This window comes from Dipodomys merriami, unplaced genomic scaffold (assembly GCF_024711535.1).
Source record: "Dipodomys merriami isolate MVZ:Mamm:240054 unplaced genomic scaffold, mDipMer1.0.p SCAF_34, whole genome shotgun sequence".
NCBI lineage: Eukaryota > Metazoa > Chordata > Mammalia > Rodentia > Heteromyidae > Dipodomys > Dipodomys merriami.
Window position 1 is genome coordinate 7,616,304 of NW_027204937.1, and position 24,050 is coordinate 7,640,353.

The 24,050-nt window shown below is 40.6% G+C and overlaps 1 protein-coding gene across 1 annotated transcript in view; it reads right to left on the bottom strand.

Moving 5' to 3' along the window:
• Scp2 (sterol carrier protein 2) overlaps positions 1–24,050 on the bottom strand; it is a 77,415-nt gene that overhangs the window by 32,046 nt on the left and 21,319 nt on the right. The window contains exons 6-12 of the mRNA XM_069987208.1: positions 19,942–20,071; positions 18,401–18,464; positions 17,204–17,290; positions 15,945–16,095; positions 11,172–11,319; positions 4,661–4,768; positions 3,734–3,887 (exon numbers count right to left, since the gene is read on the bottom strand). Coding sequence (XP_069843309.1) covers positions 3,734–3,887; positions 4,661–4,768; positions 11,172–11,319; positions 15,945–16,095; positions 17,204–17,290; positions 18,401–18,464; positions 19,942–20,071 — 842 coding nt within the window. The remainder of the gene's footprint in view (positions 1–3,733; positions 3,888–4,660; positions 4,769–11,171; positions 11,320–15,944; positions 16,096–17,203; positions 17,291–18,400; positions 18,465–19,941; positions 20,072–24,050) is intronic.

Here is a 24,050-nt window from a genome sequence, read left to right on the forward strand (position 1 = left end):
GGGGAATAAGCACATAAAAAGATGGCCACTGAGGAATGGAAACCAAAATCACAATGAGATACTTCACATCCATGAAGACTGCTGAAATAAAAATGGATGAGAGCCAGGTGCTAGTAGTTCATGCCTGTATTCCTAGCTACAAAAGAGGCTGAGATCTAAGGATCTCGATTCAAAACCAGCCTGGGCAGACAAATTCCCTTGTATCTTCAATTAATCAATAAAAAAGCCACAAGTAGAGGTGTATGGCTCAATTGGTAGAGTGCTAGCCTTAAGCACAAAAGCTCAGGAACTGCACCCTGGCCCTGATTTCAAACTCCAATACAGGCACACACTCACAAAAAAACTGCATATGCCTCAACCAAGGACTAGATAAACAAACTATGGTTAAGTCCATACAATTAAGTGATATTGATCAATAAAAATAAAAAGCATAGCAGGACATGAAGGAAAACACAGGTATCCCAGCACTCTGAGGCTGAGGCAGAATAACTGAGAGTTTGCATCTAGCCGGGGAGACATGGAGCAAGTTCCATGATAGCCTGAGCTACATAGTAAGATCCTGTCTCAAAAAAAAAAAAAAAATTAAGAAAAGGAATAAATCATCGATAAAGTGGATGAATCTTAAATACATTATGCTAAGTGAAAGACGGCAGACAGGACATTCATGAAAAGGGAAATCTACAGAGGTGAAAAACAGACCTGTGGCTGCCAGGGTCAGAAGGTAGGAAAGGGCTGACAGGTACACAAGGAATTTGGGATGAATGATGAAACTGCTCTAAATCTTGATTGCGGTGGTAGTTATATGACTATCCAGCATGTGGATGGCAAAACTTGAAATAACTAATAAAGGTGATTCTTTCCCAGGAGCCTCTAATCCTAGCTACTCAAGAGGCTAAGATTTGAGGATCAGTTCCAAACCAAACCAGCCCATGCAGGAAAGTTCATGAGACTCTTATCTTTAATTAAAACACCAAAAACTGGGAGTGGCACTGTCGCTCAAAGTGTAGTAGAGTGCTAGCCTTGAGCAGAAAAAGCCCAGGGACATCACCTAGGCCCTGAGTTTAAGTCCCAAAACTGACACACACAAAAAAAAGATAAATCACACTATATGTAAATTGTACTTTAACCCTGGGGGTGAGGGAAAAAGCAGCAGGTAATAATAAAGTGAGTTAAAGTGCGTTCTAGAAATAGGTTTCATTTAATCTATCACAAATAAAATAGGCTCCCTTTAATCTACTACAGAATGCAAAATCATTCATTTCTATCATAATAGCTTTCTATTTATATTAAAGAACATGATGTTACAATATACAGCCAATATTCATGTCTAAAACTGGTCTAATTAGCTAGGCACTGGTGGCTCAATCTTGTAGTCCTAGCTACTCAGGAGGCTGAGATCTGAGGATCTCAGTTCCAATTCAGAATAGGCAGAAAAGACTCTTATCTTCAACTAACCACTCAAAAAAACAGAAGCTGTGCTGTAGCTCAAAGTGATAGAATACTAGCCTTGAGCCAAAGAGGTCAGGGACAGGACTCAGGCCCTGAGTTCAAGCCGCATGACTGACCAACAAATTAATTAATTAATTAAAAACGAATCTAGTTAAGTTTAACTGGAAACCAAATGCAGTGGTCCTGGCTCTTAAATATGACCTTTCTTCTTCATTTCATCGTCCTATGGTAGCACTAACCATCTCTTCTCCACACTATTTAAACTGCCTCCTAAGAATTCTGGCCTCTGGCTCTCCTTCAACTAACTCAAAGTAATGCCAGTCTGATCTATCAAACATATAAAAATATATAGGTGTTCGATCACTAAACCTATCAAAAGTATCAATAATAGATCTGTTTGTTTTCAGTCATTAATATACCACCTTTCCCAAAGTATCAATCTTGGATAATGTGAACAATTCTTTTACCTAACTATGTAGTCTCTTAAAAATCAAAGAACTATGAGAAATTCACACTTAAGATAGATTCTCTTGAGCTGGGAAGGTGGCTCAGTGGTAGAGTGCTTGCCTTGCATGCATGAGGCCCTGGGTTCTATTCCTCAGCACCACAAAAGCAGAAAAAGCCGGAAGTGGTGCTGTGGCTCAAGTGGTAGAGCCATAGCCCTGAGCTGAAGAGCTGAGGGACAGCACCCACCTAGGCCCACAGTTCAGGCCCCATGACCAACAACAACAAAAAGATTCTCTTGCCTGCTACTCAGAATTTTTTCCTCTAAGAAAATGAGATAGCTATACTAATCATGCTGATTGTGGTGGCTCTTTATAATTTGGTGTTTACTAGAGGTTTTGAACTCCATATATGAACTGGATGGAATTCTAGAGTCAGTACAGAGTCAATAAAAATCAGACAAGAAAATACAAGTCATGATCTTTTGATTTAATTAGAAACATTTGCTAATTTAAGAGAACTCCTAGGGGTAAAAGATGTCATAGCCTTAAGCCTCAAGAAATCAAAACTAGGATAAGGTTCAAGAAGTACAATGTGCTGTGAATAAAGAGAAATGATTTTTAAGATAGATCTTAATTTTTACAACAGAAATTATACTCTGTGCAGATATTCTGAAACAGAAGAAGAGACACAGAACTTGTAGGAGATTAAGAACATAATAAATTATGTAAAAGCAGTGACATGTCCTCTGTAGATGATGTGAATAAACTACTAAATTATTAAAATAAATTATTACCAAGAAAAGAGAGAGGCTGGGAATGTGGCTTAGTGGTAGAGTGCTTGCCTATCATGCATGAAGCCCTGGGTTTAATTCCACAGTACCACACAAACAGAAAAGGCTGCTAGCCTTAAGCAAAAGCAGCTCAGGGACAGCACCCAGGCCCTAAGTTCAAGCCCCAGCCTGACAAAATGAAAAAACAAAAGAAAAGAGGGGGGAAGAGGGAGAGAGAGAGGGAGAGACAGTATTAAAAGCTAAGGCACGTTTTAAAAGCATACGGAGGAAAATACATACATAAAGACAAAGGCATCTAATTTCATTCTCATCTGCCTGCCTAACCTCCAGTGAGACACTAGACTGCCAGGCACTCCAGAAAAGGAAAAAAGAAAAGCAAAGGTGGCTGGATACAAAAACTCAGTATAAAGGGGAATAATTAAACAAGGAGAAAGTAGATTCTTCAGGGGAAGATCTGACCATGTTTGCTGAGAGCGGAAAAGGACCCAATGAAAGGAGAAAGACAGGATAACTCAAAAGAAAAAAGTGTAATAGATTGGAATGGAGTGTCAATGGGAATAATAGCCTAGGAAAAGGAAAGTTGGATCTTAAAGAAGAAAGGAGACTTTTTTCCCTCTGGGAAGGAGGAAGCTTCTCACATAGGGGACCAGGGACCTGGAGGGCTGGGCAGAAGGCACCCAGAGCCCTGAAGGGCACAGCCATGCAGCCAGGCACAAAGATGAGGGCAAAGATCCGACCGCACTGCACGCATGCACTCGGTGGCTTTCTCTACACCGCCTAGGAGCCAGGAGGCGGCCAGCGCGGGGGACACCTGCCCCAACTCCGGGGCGGCCCCTCTCTGGACTAGGCCTGAACAAAACCTTCCTGGTGCGGACAGGTGACGCCTGAGGCCAGCTTTAAAGCCCTGGGATCCCGGCACCGTGATGGGATTCTCATCCTTGGAAGTTAAGACAATTAAAACGAGGGAATTTATTTTTTAACATAAAAAGCATCCTCAACTGTGGAACGTTAGAAAGACGGAGCGGCAGAACGCAGAGTGCCACGTACCTGGCAGCCTCTGGGAAGCCCATCCTGTAGAGGGTGACGACCACGGCGCCGCCGAGACCCAGGTTGTGCTGCAGGGCCACTTTCGCCCCCGGAACTTGCCTTCTTCCGGCCTCGCCGCGCAGCTGCCAGCAGAGCTCGGCGCACTGGGCCAGGCCTGGCGAATCGAGCACAGAGCGGGCAGAGGGCTGGTCTTAAGAGAGCCGCCAGCCTCCACCAGCTTTCCCAAGCCAGACGCAGGCTAGCGGCTAATCGTGACTTTAATCAAAGCACTAGAAGTGGAGCCCAAGTTCGCCTCAATCACTTCTCTGACAGAAAGGGTTTTGCCACTGCTAATCCACCCTCTCTAGTCCCTTCCTTAGTCTCTGTATTTGGGCAATATACCAGGCTTACAAATTGTCTGAACTCTTTTTAACCTGTCATTTGGGGGCATGCTGAAAATGAAAAAACACTGTATATTATTCACCAGCCTAGGAAAAATGTCATAAAAATAATTTAATCTTGCCATCTTCAAGATATACACTGAAAATCTAGGATCTGAGTTCACTTTTTCTAAAGCATCTAGCTGTTAAGGGGAAAATTTCTATTATTGTCCTCCAAGCAGTTCCTAATATTGAGTAGTTTTCCAGACCTATTCAAAAGAAAAGGTGTTCATTCACAAGAATAACTATCTGTCCCTTGGATAATAAAATGAAACATTAACTGGAGGAAGCTAATGATGTAATTATTCCGAAATATAAAAGTTAATTCCAGACATGAGATTATTGAAATGCACTATAACTATAAGACAATAAAAAAATACTTCAGCTAAACAAGCATTTAAAGCACCAGCTGCCAAGTTCAGAAAATACAAATTATATTCAAATAATGGACCAAACCATACTTATGACAAAAATAAACAATGCTTACAAAGTCTGTGTGTGCTATTACCTGTAGCTCCCAATGGGTGTCCCTTTGAAATCAATCCACCACTAGGATTGATGACCCATTTCCCTCCATAAGTATTATCTCCTCTATCAACCAGTGTTGCACCTTGCCCTGCAGAAGGAAATACAATATTCACAAATGTTAGAAATAACATCAGAACAAAGGGCAAACTTTTTTTTGGGGGGGGGGGTCAGTTGTGGAGCTTAAACTCCTCAGGGCCTAGGTGTTAGTTAGTTGGAGATAAGAGACTCAAGGACTTCCTACTCAGGCTGGCTTCGAACCATAATTCTCAGACCTCAGCCTCCTAAGTAGCTAGGACTACAGGGGTGAGCCACCAGTGCCCAGCGGGCAAGCATATCTTAACAGCTCACCAACAAGTATAAAATATTGAACAAAATAATGGCTTGGGGCTGGAAAGGTAGCTCAGTGGTAGAGCGCTTGCCTTGTATGCATGAGGCCCTGGGTTCGATTCCTCAGCACCACATAAGCTAAAAGAAAAAAAAAGCCGGAAGTGGTGCTGTGGCTTAAGTGGTAGAGTGCTAGCCTTGAGCTGAAGAGCTGAGGGACAGTTCCCAGGCCCAGAGTTCAGGCCCCACAACCGTACCCAAAATAATGGCTTATCTTTATATAACATGTCCTGCCTGAAACAAAGCTCTAGTTAATTCCTAAGAGTTCTCTGTCTTCCAAAATTGCTCCATATGTAATAGATTCAAAAAGCCAGAAGAAAAGAACTAAATGGATATAATACTACATAACATAACTAAAATAATTATAGCCACTTTAAAATTCATACTTTTAACAATTATGTTTGAATTGTATTGCCATATACTAATACATCTAATAGATATTATAATATATGCATTATATATGTATACATCTATTACCTGTGTGTGTGAGTGTGTGTACACACATGCTGGCCCTGGGGCTTAAACTCAGGGCCTGAGCACTGTCACTGAGCTATTTTTGCTCAAGGATAGCACTCTACTACAACTCCACTTCTAGCTTTTTGGTGGTAAATTAAAGATAAGAGTCTCACAGACTTTCCTGCCCAGGCCACTTTGAATAGCAATCCTCAGATCTTAGCCTCCTAAGTCTCTAGAATTACGAGCATGAGCCACTGGCACCTCTATATACGATATATACTATATACTCTATATACTATATATTTTTAATAAACAAGGAAACACAAGAAAAATAATATTTTCATGAAATTAAGAGAAATGGCTAAAGATATTGTTGTGCCACAGAAACAAGGGAATGGAGGAAGTGGTGCTGTGGCTGAAATGGTAGCATTTGCCTTGAGCTGAAGAGCACAGGGATAGCGCCCAAGCCCAGAGTTCAAGACCCACGACCAACAACAATAACCAAAAAAGGAATGGAAAAAGTATTCACATGCATTGTGCTTCAACATTTCGATCAGTCTTAGTCACTGCCGGGCACAGGTGGCTCACGCCTGTAATCCTAGCTACTCAGGAGGCTAAGATCTGAGGACCCAGTTCAAAGCCAGCCTGGGCAGGAAAGTCCAAGAGACTCTAATCTCCAGTAAACCACCAGAAACTGAAAGTAGCACTGTGGCTCAAGTGGTAGAGCACGTAAGAAAAAGCTGAAAGTGGCGCTGTGGCTCAAGTGGTAGAGCACTAGCCTTGAGCTGAAGAGCTGAGGGACAGCGCCCAGGCCCAGAGTTCAGGCCCCATGACCAGACCCAAAAAAAAGAGATGGTAGAGAAATAAGGCAGATCTAGAGGACCAGCTGTGAGACTACAACCATTGAAGCAAGAATTCTGATAAATGACTAAAGTGGCAAGATCACAGGCTAGATTTATTTCAAAGGTTAAATCCATATCTGACAGGAATTATAGGTGGGCTCAGTTGGGGCTATAAAAGAAAGAGAAGGCTTAATTAATGAATTAATTTTGGCAGTATTGGTGTTTGAGTTCAGAGCCTTAAACTTGATAGGGAAAGAGACTTATGAGTAAATCTATGAGTAAATCTAGTTTGACCAATTAGAAGATAGAGAAGATCTGTGAGAGGAAGAAATATGAAAAATATTGAGTCAATTCTGAATCTGGTTTGAGATGATTATGAGGGCTGGAAATGTGGCTTAGTAGTAAGTTTGCTTGCCTAGCATGCATGAAGCTCTGGGTTCAATTCCTCAGTACCACATAAACAGATAAAGCTCAAGTGGTAGAGCACTAGCCTTCAGCAAAAGAAGCTCAGGAACAGCGCCCAGGTCCAAAGTTCAAGTCCCACAACTGGCAAGAAAAACATGTATCAGAACTACAGGTAACTAGTTCTTTTCAAACCACACTAGAAATGACACAAAAATGTGTGTTCTCAGCAGAGCAAAAGAAACTAGAGGGACTAGGAAGGTGGCTCAGTGGTAGAGTGCTTGCCTTGCATGCCCTGGGTTCGATTCCTCAGCACCACATAAGCAAAAAGGAAAAAAAAGCCAGAAGTGGTGCTGTGGCTCAAGTGGTAGAGCGCTAGCCTTGAGCTGAAGAGCTGAGGGACAGTTCCCAGGCCCAGAGTTCAGGCCCCACGACTGGACCCCCCCAAAAAAAAGAAAAAGAAAGAAACTAGAAAATGAAGCAAATGGAAATTTTAGAACTAAAACTGAAGTATTAGAAATAAAAAAAAATCTCACTACAAGGGCTGGAGGGATGGCTCAAGGAATATAGTGCCTGCATAGCAGGCAGTACCACAGAAAAAGAAAAAAGAAAACCCTCCCTAGGTTCAAGAGCAGAGTGAGGATAAATAAGGAATCAATCAATTGAAAGATACATCAAAATCAAAGTTGGGTGTTGGTGGCTCACATTTATAATCCTAACTACTCAGAAGGGTAAAATCTGAGGATCACAGCCCAGACAGAAAAGTCTATGAGATTTCTCCAATTAACTAGCAAAAAGCCAGAAGTGGAGGTGTGGCTTAAGGAGGGGGCAGGGAGCAAGTCCAGATTTCAAGCTCCAGTACTGGCATAAAAATAAATAAATAAATAAATATAAAGATACATCCATGTAAATTATCTAATCATTTAATCAAATAAAGAGAAAAGGAAAAAATAAAAAATAAATAGAAAAGCTGTACATTGCCTTGGGTTTGATCTCTACTACTATTACTACTACTACTACTACACTCACACAGTTTCAGGTACCTATGGGATAATATCAACCAAATAGCTGCATCATTGTCATCTCATAAAGTAAGAAAAAAGAGATTGGCACAGAGTAATTAGAAACTCACCACCATAGCATGTTTGTAATCCCAACACTCAGAAGACTAAGGCAAGACAATTTGAAGTTCTAGTCAGCCTAGGTTATGTATTGAAACCCTGCCTCAAAAAGGAGAAAGGAAGGGAGGTAGTCAGAGAGTAAAGAAGTAGGAACAAAACAGGGAACAATTTCAGTGACCATAGACTCCTCATTAGAATCAGAGATCAGAAGACTCAACATGCTTTTCCATGTTGAAAGAAAATACCTGTCATCCCAAAATTCAAGGTCCAACAAAGGTTACCTTTAGAAATTTAGCTTAGGTAAAGATAGTGTCATAAGAAAATGAAAGGATCCATCTCCAAGAGATCTTCACTATAAGACATACTAAAAGAAGGCCTTCAAACTAAAGGAAATGGTTACAAGGAAAAACTACAGTCTTTGAGAATGAAGAAAGAGCAACAGAAATTATACTTAGATGAATAGAAGACTTTTTATCTTAATGTCTTTAAAATATTTATGACAAATTAAAAGCAGAAATTCTATCATTATGTGTTCTGTTTTTCAGTATCACTAAATGCATATGATAACTATAACATATATGATGATATGAAGTGGTACAGTCTAAAAGGAGACCATGAAAGGTAAGTTCACATATAATAACTCATGCAGCAAAACTTAACTGGAAGAAATTTTACCCTAAAGAGACCTTTGGCAATTGTAGAGCCATTTGGTTATCACACCTACCTGTTGGTGGAGGTGTTGCTGACATTTTGTGGTAAAAGAGCAAGAATGCTGTTGAGTATCTTACAATTTACAAGCCTCACCACAAGAAAAATGAGCACAAATATCAACAACACCAAGGTTAAGAAACCTGGTCCTACAGCAACCACCAGAAAAGAAAGAGAGAGCCAAAAACACGACATGTATACATAAATATTCAAATAATGTAAAAGAAGACAGGAGAAGAAGAATGGAGGAACAAAGGCATCGAAACAGGTAATAAAACTTACTACATCAATAAATCAAGAGACTATCTTCACAGACTGTATTTACATTTACAGTGCACATGTACCAGAGAAATAAACTGTATGAGAATACTCTTACAACACAATGAAGACAACTAAAAAACAGTGTGGGAACCTTAGAGCTCTGTGGGGATTATGACTTGGCGTAGGACATATGATAGCATGGAGAATGCCTGATGCCAGCAGAAAAATCTGGTTATCTGATTGCTCATCCTAGGTCTGAATAAAGACAGGATTATGAGTGTTTGACCTTCTGAAGTAATCTTATTAAAGACTTGAGAGTGTTCTATGAACTGATCTTACTGTTCTTCCTGATATCCTTCTATGTGTCCATGGCAATGTGCCCTTTAGTCTGATACTTAAATTGCCTCAAGCAAGCCTCTAGGAGATCTGATCTTAGACTGTTCAATCAAGTCTGTTAGTAAAACTCAACCCTACCCCCACCTGTGGTGGTATTATTGAGTATTAAAATATTGTGGAGGTGATGAGAATGTGGCTCAGTGGTAGAGTGATTGCCGAGCATGCAGGAAGCCCTGGTTTCAATTCCTCAGTACTACATACATAGAAAAAGCCAGAAGTGGTACTGTGGCTCAAGTGGTAGAGCACTAACCTTGAGCAAAAGAAGCTCAAGGACAGCATCTAGGCCCTGAGTTCACAAGCCCCAGGACTGGAAAAAATATATATATCATTGCATGGGCAATCTTTCATCTGTCATCGTGACATCTGCTGGAGAGAGCCATAAAACAATAGCACAAAAATCTAAACAGAGTTGGGTGCCAGTGGCTCACACCTGGAATCCTAGCTATTCAGGAGGCTGAGATCTGAGGATTGTAGTTTAAAGCCAGCCCAGGCAGGAAAGTCTGTGAGACTCTTATCTCCAATTAATTATAGAAATAAAAGAAAACTGGAAATGCCACTATGGCTCAAGTGGTAGAGCACTAACCTTGAGCAAAAAGGGAGCTCAGAGACAGCACCCAAGCCCATAGTTTGAGCCTTGGGACCAGCAAAAAAAAAAAAAAAAAAAAAAAGATACATGAGTGGGGCACCAGTAACTCACACCTGTAATACTAGCTACTCAGGAATCTGAGATCTGAGAATCATGGTTCAGGACAGCCTGATCTCCAATTAACCAGCAAAAAGCTAGAAGTGGAACACAAAATGGTAAAGCACAGCTGAGAGCAGAAAAAAAAAGTAAGAACATTTTTAGGAGAACTCAAGGATAGTTATTCAAATCCCAAGATAGACAGACAGACAGACAGACAGACACACACACACACACACACACACACACACACACACACACACACACACACACACACACACGCACACACACATACACACACACACACACACACACACACACACACACACACACACACACACACACACACACACACACACACACACCTATAAATGACCAATAAGCATGGGGAAAGATGCTCAGTATGGCTAATCAGAAACATGGAAATTTAAACTAAAATAAAATACAATTGTGTGCTGGTGGATCACACCTATTGTCCTACTTATTCAGCTCAGGCAGGAAAGTTTGTGATAGCCTGATCTCCAATTAATTACCAAAAAGCCTGAATGGTGCTTGCTATGGTTCAAGTGGTAGAGCCTTGAGCACAAAAGCAAAAGACTGGTACCAAGGCCCTGATTTCAAGCCCAAGGGATCACACACACACACACACACACACACACACACACACACACACACACACACACACACACACACACACACACACACACACACACACACACACACACACACACACACACACACACACACACACACACACACACACACACACTCACATAATGTTTTAGCATGGCTGAAGCTTTAAAAACCAATCATTCAAAGTGTTGGCAATGAAGTAAAGCACTAAAAGTCTCACACACTAAAGGAAAATGGTATACTTAAGAAATGAAAAAGAAATCTTTCTAATCTGATCAACTATTTTTCATTCTCATTTCTTTAAGTTTCTAAGCATACTTCAAATAATTGGAATTATATATGTAATATTATATGCTTTCAATAATTCATGTTGTAAGTGCTCTGACACATATAATGTAAATTATGTGAATACCCTGTTATCAGGGTTGACTATTCCAAAGACCATTATTCTAAAAACTAGTAACAAAACCACTTGCATTCACTTTGCAGTGTGGAACAGCCTGACGTGGAGGGAAAGGCAATTAGTGAATTCTTTTATTTGATAATGAAAGTGAGCCTTTCATAGTGAAATCTACCCAATGAATCTTCCCTCTTCAAATACATTACCTTCTGGACAGAGTCCCAGTGCTTCATAAGTAAGGAGTTCATTGATAGAAAAGCAGTCATGAAGTTCTATTACATCAACATCATTTGGTCTAAGGCCAGATTTCTCATAGCATTTTCTAGCAGCTTCTTTACTCATATCATAGCCAACCTAAAACCAAAATCACATTTAAGTAAATTTAGGGTACCAAAACTGGACCTTTTAGACAGGATTATATATATATATATATATATATATATATATATACATACACATATATATATATGTACATGTACATGTATATATACACATATATGACATAAAGAAATATGAGTTGAATCCGTATTATGTAGGAAGTCTAAATAAAGTAATACCCAGGAAGAAGATACATACACATACACACATTCTATATACTCATAATATATATGTAAATTTTGAACTATAAATAACAGAAGTTCTAATCAAGATATATAGGGGGATTACAATTCCTCGCATTTTATTTTATGCTACATTATGAAAACTATCAAGTCCCAACATATTCTGTATTAAATTGGTTGAAGAGGGGCTGGGAAGGTGGCTCAGTGGTAGAGTGCTTGCCTTGCATGTATGAGGCCCTGGGTTCGAGTCCTCAGCACCACATAAGCAGAAAAAAAAAGCCAGAAGTGGTGCTATGGCTCAAGTCGTAGTGCGCTAGCCTTGAGCTGAAGAGCTAAGGGACAGTGCCCAGGCCCGGAGTTCAGGCCCCACGACTAGACCCAAAAATGAATAAATAAATAAATAAATAAAAATAAAATAAAATAAATTGGTTGAGGGCTGGGAAGGTGGCTCAGTGGTAGAGCGCTTGCCTTGCATGCATGAGGCCCTGGGTTCCATTCCTCAGCACCACATAAGCAAAAAGAAAAAAGCCGGAAGTGGCGCTGTGGCTCAAGTGGTAGAGTGCTAGCCTTGAGCTGAAGAGCTGAGGGACAGCGCCCAGGCCCAGAGTTCAGGCCCCACGACCGGACCCAAAAAAAAAAAAAAAAAAAAAAAATTGGTTGAAGAGATTTGCCATACATCATTATGAGTCAGATACACTGAAAGAGAAGGAACATTTCTATATGAAAGCACACATCTTTTTTTTTTTTTGTCGGTCATGGGGCTTGAACTCTGGGCTTGGGCGCTGTCCCTGCACTCTTCAGCTCAAGGTGAGCGCTCTACCACTTGAGCCACACAGCGCCACTTCCGGCTTTTTTCTTTTTGCTTATGTGGTGCTCAGGAATCGAACCAAGGGCCTTGAGCATGCAAGCCAAGCGCTCTACCACTGAGCCGCCTTCCCAGCCCTCAAAGAGATTCTTATTTCCAGCTAATCAGTAGAAACTCAGAAGTGGATATGTGGCTCAAGTTGTACAGCTCCAGCTATGAGCAGAACAGTTTGCTAGAGAATGAGAGGTCTTGAATTCAAGCAAAAAACAAAATCTAAACTGTTAATCCATCTTTGGTTTTATATAATAGTATGCAAACTCAACTTCCCATCAAGAAATAAATTGAAAATAATAGAAAATGTGCTATCAAGAAAAAGCTAAGGGGCTAGGAATGTGGCTTAATGGTAGAGTGCTTGCCTAGCAAGCATGAGGCCCTGGGTTCAATTCCTCAGTACCCCATAAACAGAAAAAGCCACAAGCAGCATTGTGGCTCAAGTGCTAGCCTTGAACAAAAGAAGCTGAGGGACAGTGCCCAGGCCCTTAGTTCAAGCCTCAGGACTGGAGAAAGAAGAAAGAAAGAAAGAAAGAAAGAAAGAAAGAAAGAAAGAAAGAAAGAAAGAAAGAAAGAAAGAAAGAAAGAAAGAAAGAAAGAAAGAAAGAAAGAAGAAAGAAAGAAAGAAAGAAGGAAGAAAGGAAGGAGGAAGAAAGGAAGGAGGAAGAAAGGAAGGAGGGAAGGAAGGAAGGAAGGAGGGAAGGAAGGAAGGAAGGAAGGAGAAAGAAAAGAAAGAGAGGGAGAAAGAAAGAGAAAGAGAGAAAGAGAGAAAGGAAGGAAGGAAGGAAGGAAGGAAGGAAGGAAAGAAGGAGAAAAGAAAAGAAGAGAATAGAAAAGAAAAGAGAAAAAACTAAGAAGCAGGGGCACTGGTGGCTCATGCCTATAATCCTAGATAATGAGGAGGCTGAGATCTGAGGTTCACAGTTCAAAGTCAGCCTGGGCAGCAAAATCCTTGGGACTCCACTAACCTACAAAAAAAAAAAAAGAGCCAGAAGTGGTGCTGTGGCTCAAGTGGTAGAGTGTTAACCAGAGTTCAAACCCTAGGAACAAAATAGATAGATAGATAGATAGATAGATAGATAGATAGATAGATAGATAGATAGATAGATAGATAGATAGATAGATAGATAGATAAAATAAGAAATATAACTATAGCCGAGCACCAGTGGCTCACGCCTGTAATCCTAGCTACTCAGAAGGCTGAGATCTGAGAATCACGGTTCAAAGCCAGCCCAGGCAGGAAAGTCTGTGAGACTCTTATCTACAATAAACCACTAGAAAACGGGAAGTGGCTCTGTGGCTCAAGGGGAAGAGCACTCATCTTGAGCAGAAGAGTACAGGGACAGCACTCAAGCCCAGAGTTCAAGCCACACGACCAAAAAAAAAAAAAAAAAAGAAATATAAATATTTCACCACTGAAGCGTGGCACTGGTGGCTCATACCTGTAATCCTAGCAACTCAGGAGGCTGAGATCTGAGGATCACCATTCAAAGCCAGACCAGGCAAAAAAGCCTTAAGACTCTTATCTCCAATTAGCCACCAGAAAACTAGAAGTGGAGTTGTGGCTCAAAGAGGTAAAGCCCTAGCCTTGTGCAAAATAGTTCTGTGACTGCACCCAGACCCTGCATTCAAGCCCTACAACCAATAAAATAATAGTAGTAATAGTAGTAAGAGTAATAATAATAATAATACCACCTCTGCTATAATTTTGTTAATTTTGATAGTTTCCCAACACTGTGACAAAATACCAGTGGAAAACAAATTAGTTATGAAAATGGTTAATCCCAGGCTGAGGTGTAATCCTATGTATAACCCCAGACTACGGTGAAATCAGGCTGAGGCAGGGAAATTTCAGTTCAGCCTGAGCTATATAGTAGACAATGTCTCAATTAAAATCAGAAAACTAGAAATGGTTTATTTTGGTAGGTAGTTTCAGAGGTTTCAATTGGAACCATAACTTTGAGCCTATAGAAAGACAGAACATCTTGACAGGAAGCACATGGAACAGCAACACTACTCATTGAAGACAAGAAAGCAGACAGAGAGCTCACTCACTTTTTTTTTTTTTTTGGGTCCAGTCGTGGGGCCTGAACTCGGCATGGGTGCTGTCCCTCAGCTCTTCAGCTCAAGGCTAGCGCTCTACCACTTGAGCCACAGTGCCACTTCCGGCTTTTTTCTTTTTGCTTATGTGGTGCTGAGGAATCGAACCCAGGGCCTCAGGCATGCAAGGCAAGTGCTCTACCACTGAGCACCTTCCCAGCCCCTCACTCACTTTTATGACAAAGACCCATCCTCAAAACCCATTCAGCTATGCACTCATTGTCAGATAAATGTATTGATAAGTCAGTGTCCTCATAAGCCAATAACTCCTGAACATTGCTGCACTGGGATCAAGTCTTCAATATGTAAGCATTAGGGAAGCATTTCAGTACAAATCACAGCGCTGGTCTGGGTCTGAATTCTCTTTTCTTTCTTTAATTTTCTCAATTTTTTTTAAGACCTATAAAATCTTTGTATAAAATCAGGATGTTTGTTCTGAGGGTTAAGAAACTTCTCTAATGGGGGCTGGGAAGGTGACTCAGTGGTAGAGTGCTTGCCTTGCATTCATGAGGCCCTGGGTTTGATTCCTCAGCACCACATAAGCAGAAAAAAAAAGCCAGAAGTGGCGCTGTGGCTCAAGTGGTAGAGTGCTAGCCTTGAGCTGAAGAGCTGAGGGACAGCGGCCAGGCCCAGAGTTCAGGCCCCATGACCGGACCCAATAAATAAATAAATAAACAAACAAACAAGGACTGGGGATGTGGCTTAGTAGTAGAGTACTTGCCTAGCATGCAAGAAATCCTGGGTTCTATTCCTCAGTCCCACATACACAGAAAAAGCCGGAAGTGGCACTGTGGCTCAAATGCTCAAGTGGCATTCAGGGACAGTGCCAAGGCCTTGAGTTCAAGCCCTAGGACTAGCAAAAATCAATAAGTAGGGCTGGGAAGGTGGCTCAGTGGTAGAGCGCTTGCCTTGCATGCATGAGGCCCTGGGTTCGATTCCTCAGCACCACATAAGCAAAAAAACAAACAAAAAAAAAATCAATAAGTAGATAAAATAAATAAATAGCCAGCATGACTAGACAGGTAAAGATCAAACTCATGACTCAACCATAACAAGTATCTCTTTGTCAGTTTTCCCATATCAGATACTTAAGGACAGGTTACAATACTAAAATTTCTAGACCAATGTTTTTCAAGTAAATAACTTCCAGAGTTGTTGATAGACAATGTATGTCATACCAGGTGCCAGTGGCTCACGCCTATAATCCTAGTTACTCAGGAGGCTGAGATCCAAGGATGGAGGCTCAAAGTCAGACCAGACAGCAAAGTCCATGAGACTCTTATTTCTAATTAACCCCAAAAAGCTGGAAGTGAAGCTGTGGCTCAAGTGATAGAGCATTAGCCTTGAACACAAAAGCTCAGGGACAGCACCCAGGCTCTCAGTTCAAGCCCCAGTTATGGAACTAATTTAATTAATTAAACACCATTTCCTCAATTTGATTAATAAAATAATCTCAGACATACCGTTTTAATAACGCTTTTCTCTTCAAATGAGCTTGGCAAATCAGTCATCATCTCTTGTGCCACAATTTCTACAGCTTTGGATTGCAGTCCATACTTGTGTACAAATTCTTCACTAGCCAAAACTGCAGCAGCAGCACCATCTGAAGTGGGACTAAGAGGAAGTAAAACAATGACTTACCCCTGACCCATCTCAACCCTAGGATTCCAGAATGGAAGGCAGAAGGAGGCCCAATTATACTTGCTGGTTGGTGCACTGTTTTCTTGTGATACCTATCGTAAGAAACCACATAGGCTTCCCACTAAAAACTGGACCTCTAGCAAGACTTCAAATGTTGTCCATCACTTCTTGATTTCTAGTCTCTCCCAAAAACTTCTCATCACACAAAATCTGGATTTGCCCTTGCAGGTGCATAATGCAATTTCTGATATCTTTCTGAAATAACCAAAAGATTATTTCATATCCTACTACTATAAAAATTCAACTATAGACCTAAATAGCTCCAACTCTGCTTAGCTCAGACAGCTCACTCTTGCAATCCTTTTGGAAACTGAGGAAATATAGAAGAGGGATACCAGAAAGTCCAAAAGCAAGACTCCTGAGATCTCCTCAGAGCAGACCTTTTCAAACTTAGAGCATCTACTGGTTGTAATCTAGGTTCCCTGGGAAGCTAGACTACAAATGACAGAAGCCCTCTGTGAGTTCAGCAAGACTCTCTAGAGGGGAAAATCCTCAGAATGCAACCTGACTTGTTTACCTGAATCCCAAGCCAGTATCTGAAGGGTTCTGCCAAGGATATACTAGGACTTATGGAGGCTCTACACAGAACTCACTGTCAGGTAATTTGCATTATGCTTTTTTTCCTTGTTTTATTTTTATTCTTGACTATTTTAATAGCAGAAAGTTTCCTATATTAGAAGCCTATTTAGGGAAAAACAAAATGCTCAAGGAAAAACCTTTGGATTCCTCTGGTCTCAAGGTATATTTTAAATGAATATGTATGATTAAAACAAAGCAAGTAGAAATTACAAGAGAAGAAAGAAGTAAAACGTATTTTTCAAGATAGCAGATAGTCTGTCTCAGGATAGGAGTAAGAAAAGGATATTCTCATGAAATAACCTGGAGTGAGGATCACATTGGTAGTACTTCTGTAAAAGCTACATTTAGATAACACAGTCTGAAGTTTAACCACAGGGATGGGCAGGGAGAGGGAAGGAAGGAGTTACATCTATCTAGTAAATGTCAAAATAGTTTTTCTTACCAACATTGTAAGATAGTCAAAAAATCAAAAACTCTTCGAGATTTCATTATTTCATCTAAACTGTATTCAACTTTGAACTGGGAATACCTAGATACAAAATAAATAGTTACAAAATGTGCAGTAGTAATTGTAATTTTTGTTGAAGATGTCTTGGTCCAGAGATAGAATAATGTGTAAATATTGTTTTTACAACCAAAACAACAGATTTATGAATAGTTTCAACCTTGAAATGAACATCTGGATTGAATTGAAAGAGAAAATTCAAATTTTGAAATACCCTCTGCTACATAATTAAAAAAATTAGCCAGCGCCAGTGGTTTATGCCTATAATCAAAGGCTGAAATGTGAGGATTGTGGTTCCTGAGAAGGAAAACCATTCAAACTCATCTCTAATTAGCAACCAAAAAATGCCAGAAGTAGAGCTGTGACTCAAGCGGTAGAGTGCCAGCCTTGAGCAAAAAAGCTCAGAGAGTGAGCCCAGGCCTTGAGTTCAAGCCTCAGAACCAGTACGCACGTGTGCGCGCACACACGCACACACACGCGCACACACACACACACACACACACACACACACACACACACACACACACACACACACACACACACACACACACACACACACACACACCCTCTTTTTTGTTATCTTTTTGTTTTGTTTTTCTAGGGATTGAACTTAGGGTTTCAAATTTGCTATGCAAACATTCACCACTTGACCTTTTTATTTTTTATCTTGTTTTTGAGAAAGAGACACATCCTTATTTAATACCATCAAGCCTTAATAGTATTCTAAATATAAATAAGTCAAAAATGAACTGCAAAATAGTCAAAAGTTGACTGGGGCACAGACTCTTATAATAACGGGCTGGGAAGTTGGCTCAGTGGTAGAGCGCTCGCCTTGTATGCTTAACGCCCTGGGTTCGATTCCTCAGCACCACGTAAGCAGGAAAAAAAAAAAAAGCCGGAAGTGGCGCTGTGGCTCAAGTGGTAGAGTGCTAGCCTTGAGCTGGAGAGCTGAGGGACAGCGCCCAGGCCAAGAGTTCAGGCCCCACGACCGGACCCAAAAAAAAAAAAAAAAAAAACAAGAAAAAAAATAACATGCAAGTTAGTATTTTTGAGATCTTACATTTTCTTCTTATAAAGTTGTATATTACACAGTAGAATAAACAGATTTTCATTTCTTGTCTCAGAAATACTTACGGGTTATTAACTGAATGTTTATGATTTTTCCATCCAATATTTGCAAAGTGTTCAATTTTTGTTCCTGTAGGAAAGATAAATATCTGTTAATATTTTTCTGATGTTTATGAATAATGGTAATCATGATACCCAAACTTCTGCTAAATATTTTTATATACTCTCTTGCATAGATATCACATATACTATTTAATATTTTTATTGCTTATTGTTATTATAAAGGTGATATACAGAGGCATTACAGTAATATAGTCAGGTAAAGAGTACATTTCTTTTTGGACAATGTCACACCTTCCTTCACTCCCAGTTTTTCCATTTTAGTAATTTTTATAATTAAATTTGAGGTTTTTTAAGAATGTATTTTATTTTTAGCAAGAATTTATTTTATTACAACAAGGTTAGCATAGAGAGAAATAGGAAGAAATTAATATTTACTGTTACTAATGTAGGAAATGGAAGTTAAAAGATTCCAAATTTGCCAGGTGCTGGCGACTCATGCTTATAATTTTATCTTCTTAGGAAGCTAAGATCCAGAGGATCTGTCAGCCTAGGCAGACAAGTCCAAGAGACTCCTATCTCGTTTATCACAGTGAAAGTGATGACAAATGGTACTGTCAGACTGAGTGAAAGTTTGCTGGTATACTGAAGACAAAGTAGAATCATAGAGTCTTGATCAAATATAGAAAAATGGAGTGCTCAGTTATTGAGTGGGGAAAACTTTAGAGAAACAGCCAGTTCAATGAAAGAATTAAAGGTTTTATACATCCTATTTATGCTACATCAACTAGCCATTCAAATGAAAATCCCTTTTGTAAAGTGCTGAAGATACAAAATAAGGTTTTTTTTATTTATTTATTTATTTATTTATTTTTGGTTGTGGGGCTTGAACTCTGGGCCTGGGTGCTGTCCCTCAGTTCTTTAGCTCAAGGCTAGCACTCTACCACTTGAGCCACAGCACCACTTTTGGTTTTCTGGTGGTTTATTGAAGAGTCTCCAGGACTTTCTTGCCTGGGGTACCTTTGAACCAAGATCCTCAGTTCTCAGCCTCCTGAGTAGCTAGGATTACAGGTGTGAGCTACCAGCACCTGGCTTAAAATAAGGTTTTTCTTTGTTAAGTTTTGGTTTTATTAATATTGATGAATATTCACCCCAGTTAGCCCTACTTCCACAGGTTCTCCATTCGAGCCTGTTTTATTTTCCTATCCTTTTTTAGTATTAATTGTACTAGAGAGTATCACTATGGTATTTTAGGCATGTTATATTCTTCTCTGAATCACCCGACCTCCTGCTTTCTCTTTCCTTGTCCAGATCCCTACTGACTGACCACGTTCATTGAGGTTCCTTATGCCATAGTATACACAGTTGCATTGTATTTTGAAATTATTCACCCTCCATCTTTCCCTCCCTCCTCCCCTAACCCCTACTGTCCCACAGAGTGAGAGAATAATGTTTTATCTATATATATATATGTATATAAATTTATGAAATACCCTTTATTTTTGTCCTCTGTATTAAACTAGTATTCAAAAAAAATTTTAATATACCGTATTTTTCCATGTGCTCTTTTCCAGCACCCACAAACATTTGAGCAGTAATAGGATGGGCAGAAACTCCATACTTATTGGCCAAGACTTCAACATGTTTATCTACAGGGTGGGTACAATCATTTGCTAACTAAGAGAGAAGGGAAAAACAAGTTTAATGAGTACCTGGTATAGTGTCTCTTTCAACTACTACACCATTACTAACACATTCATTTATTCTACAAGCATAAATAGGAAATACTTGGCATAAAAGCATAGAAAATAGCCGGGCACCTGTGGCTCATGGCTTTAATGCTACCTACTCAGGAGGCTGAGATCTGAGGATTGCAGTTCAAAGCCAGCTCTGGCAAGAAAGTCTGTAAGACTCATCTCCAATTAACCACCAGAAAGCCAGAAGTGGCACTGTGGCTTAAAGTGATAGAGCACTAGCCTTGAGTGAAAAAGCTCAGGGACAGAGCTCAGACTCTGAGTTCAAGCCCCATAACTGACACTGACAAACACAAAACAAAACAAAACAAAACAAAACAAAAAAACAGAGGAGCCAGAAGCCACACCTGTAATCCTAGCTACCCAGAATGCTGAGATCTGAGGATCACAGTTCAAAACTATCCCAGGAAGAAAAGTCTTTGAGATTTTTATCTCCAATTAATTATTCACCAAAAAGCCAGAAATAGAACTGGTTCAAGTAGTAGAGCACCAGCCTTGAACATTAATCTAAGAGATGATACCCAGACCCCAAGTTCAAGTCTCCACTCTGGCACAAAAATTTAAAAACGGGGGAAAGACAAATAACCAATGTTCAATCAATAAGCAATAAGCAATGTTTATTCAACATCTAATGTGTGGAAATTCTAAGGTCTGCCCCAGTCCATGTGGGCTTTGGCCTCCCCTCCTCTAAGGTCACATCCTGGGCCGCCCCAGGTCACATCTCTCAGCAGACCAGGGAAGGGTCTCAGGACCTGAGGTCACACCCAGATCCAGTGTGGCCACACCTCTTCTCACCTCAGGCCAAGATAAGTGCGGCCTGGGATGGGTCCACCCTACAGCCACGTGCTCTCCTTTAAGCACAACAGGGCAGCAGTTCTGTAAATGAACTTCTCTTCCTGCTTTAATACTGGGTGGCGTTCTCTTCTTCAGCAGCTACTTTACCTTACAGAAATAACTATTCAAAGTGTAAGCCATAAAGGAGTCAAAAACTCAGCTAAGATTCAGTTCATCTGGCACCTATTTTGTAGAAAATGAGGACAAGAAACAATGGGGACGAGAATAAATTAAAATATAAGTAATCTCATAGAAGAGAACAGTTTTACTTTATTTTTTTCTTCCTTTTTATTTTCCTTCCTTCCATCTTTCCTTCCTTTAAAACCTAAAGATTTGCTGGGAATGTTGTTTAGTGGTAGAGTGCTTGCCTAGCATGCATGAGACCTTGGTTGAATTCCTCAGTACCACATAAACAGAATAAGTCAGAAGTGGCACAGCCCCATCCATGAGACTCTTAATCTCCAATAAACCACCAGAAAACTGGAAGTTGTACTGTGGCTCAAGTGGTAGAGCACTCACCTTGAGCTGAAGAGCTAAGAGACAGCACTCAGGCCCAGAATTCAAGCCCCAGGACCGATTTAAAAAAAAATTTTTTTCAATGTGAAATAAGGATGGGGGGAGTGGGGTGGGGGTGTCTTGTTAGTATTATGCTCACCTTTGGTCCTCAGCTCCACCCACACCTGAGCTCCTCCCATTCCTGGAGTTCCTGCCATACAGCTGGCCCCTCCTTCTCTCTGCCCAGACCCTCCTGAGCTCCCATCTACCTCACTTCCTATCCCCCAGATCCTGCTGCTACCTGGATAGGTAGCATGTGCTCCCTCCTCTTGGGGGGAATATGGCTCTTCTAATAAGCCTTATAATAATCTTTCTCCTGTGCCTGCCTGCCTCTGCATGGTCCCCTGGGATGGATGTGTGGGATCCTTCAGGTCTAACTGGCACCATCTTGTCTTCATGGTAGAAATAGGGATGTTCCACCCCCAGGTGAATACCGTGCCTGAATTCCTAGAGGCAGGGGCAGGGACTTGGACAATAGGTTACTGGACCTGTCAGTCCTATACCTCGAACTCTCCATATACTCGTTTCCTGTGCCCCTGCCCCCTGACCAGTTCAGGTACTATCATGCCACACATCCTGTCTCTCGTGTGTCATGTCTCTTGGCTCTCTTCTGGTCAACATGGCATCTTCTTCAGCTTTCCCTTAGAGAAGATCTGGTATGATGGTATTATTTTTCTACTCTTTCTTTCCTCTCCTACACTCATGGTTCAGTTTTCTAATAGTGTTAAGTGTATTCAAGTGGCTACAGATCTTTGAGACAGAAGTCTACCTGCAGATGCCTGCTTTCCAATAAAAACTTCCAATTCAACCTCTCAAAATGCAGCCTCTCTGTATCTCGCCATCCAAGGTACTGTACAACAAATGCACCAGAAGGTACAGTCTTTTTGGTATGTGCAAACAAAAGTCAAGAGACAAACTCTCTCTGGTATCAGAAGTATATGAGTCTCATTCAGAAGTTCTTTTCTATGATCTTGTTATATGGAAAAATTTGACCAGCAAGATACAGAGAAACCACATTCTGAGAGGTCCAGTTGGGAGTCTTTACTACAAAGCCTGTCACTGTAAGTAGACTCACGTCCCCTAAAAAACTTGCAGCACCAAATGTAGCTAGCACAAAGTTTGTAAAGGCAAAAACCTCATGTTTGAGGTTGGGAACTAAATCTAACACAAGGGTTACACATGAGCAAAGCAAACTACCTAAGGGAAATCAGGGCAGTCAAGGGCCAGTTATCTGTTGGGTAAAAAGAATCAAGGGCAAGTATTCTCTGGACACATCTGCAATTCAAAGAATGACCTATTTTACTTCTTCTAGAGTTTCCAGAACTGGGTAAAAGGTCATCATTCATTAAGATGCCAAGATGGTGGTAAAGACAAGATGGCATTACTTAAACCCAGTACCCATATTTCAACACTAGATTCTAATACAGTCAAAATACAGGGGATATTAATTTTGTGGAGAAATAAGCATTCAATCCATGTATCAGGTTTGTATATAATCTTTTTTTTTTTTTTTTGTCGGTCGTGTGGCCTGAACTTTGGGCCTGGGCGCTGTCCCTCAGCTCTTCAGCTCAAGGCTAGTGCTCTACCACTTCAGCCACAGCACCATTTCCAGCTTTTTCTGCTTATGTGGTGCTGAGGAATCAAACCCAGTACTTCACACATGCAAGGCAAACACTCTACCATTGAGCCACTTTCCAAGCCCCTGGCATATAATCATTTTTTAATTCTCCCCTATAAAACCTCCATGTGGCTGGGAAGGTGGCTTGGTGGTAGAATGCTTGCTTTGCATGCATGAGGCACTGGGCTCAATTCCTCAGCACACATAAGCAGAAAATTCTGGAAGTAGCGCTATAGCTCAAGTGGTAGAGCACTAGCCTTGAGCTTAAGAGCTCAGAGACAGTGTTCAGGCCCAGAGTTCAAGCCCCATGACCAATTGAAAAAAACAAAGAAACTTCCTTGCTCTCTATGCAGGTTTAACTTTAAGAACTGTTTATTTCCACTTTGGATTTTGCTGTTAAGATCAACAAGAACCTCTATCTTTTTAAAATTCTTGTACCAGTTCTGGTACTTGAACTCAGGGTCTATGCACTATCTTTGAACTTTTCTGGTCAACACTAGTGTTTTATCACTTGAGCCACAGCTCCACTTCCAGCTTTTGGGTAGTTAATTGGAGATAAGAATCTCATGAACTTTCTGGGCTGCCTTTGAACCATGATCCTCATATCTCAGCCTCCTGAGTAGCTGCACCAGATAAGAACCCCACCTTTTACACAATATGTCCTAATATCTATACTGTTGGTTTCAGTACAAGGCGACATTTGAGAATTCCTTCATGTGGCTCTCTGGGCAGTACAAGATCCCTAATGACACCTGTATGAAAGTGAGGAAGTCTTAATAATAGTCCTTGTAAGGAATGAGAGGCAAGCAACCAAAATGGGCTCAAGGCTTTACTGGGGACAGATCTACCAGGCTGCTCCAAGCAGGAATGGAGGCAGCAGATAGACAGGTGTGAA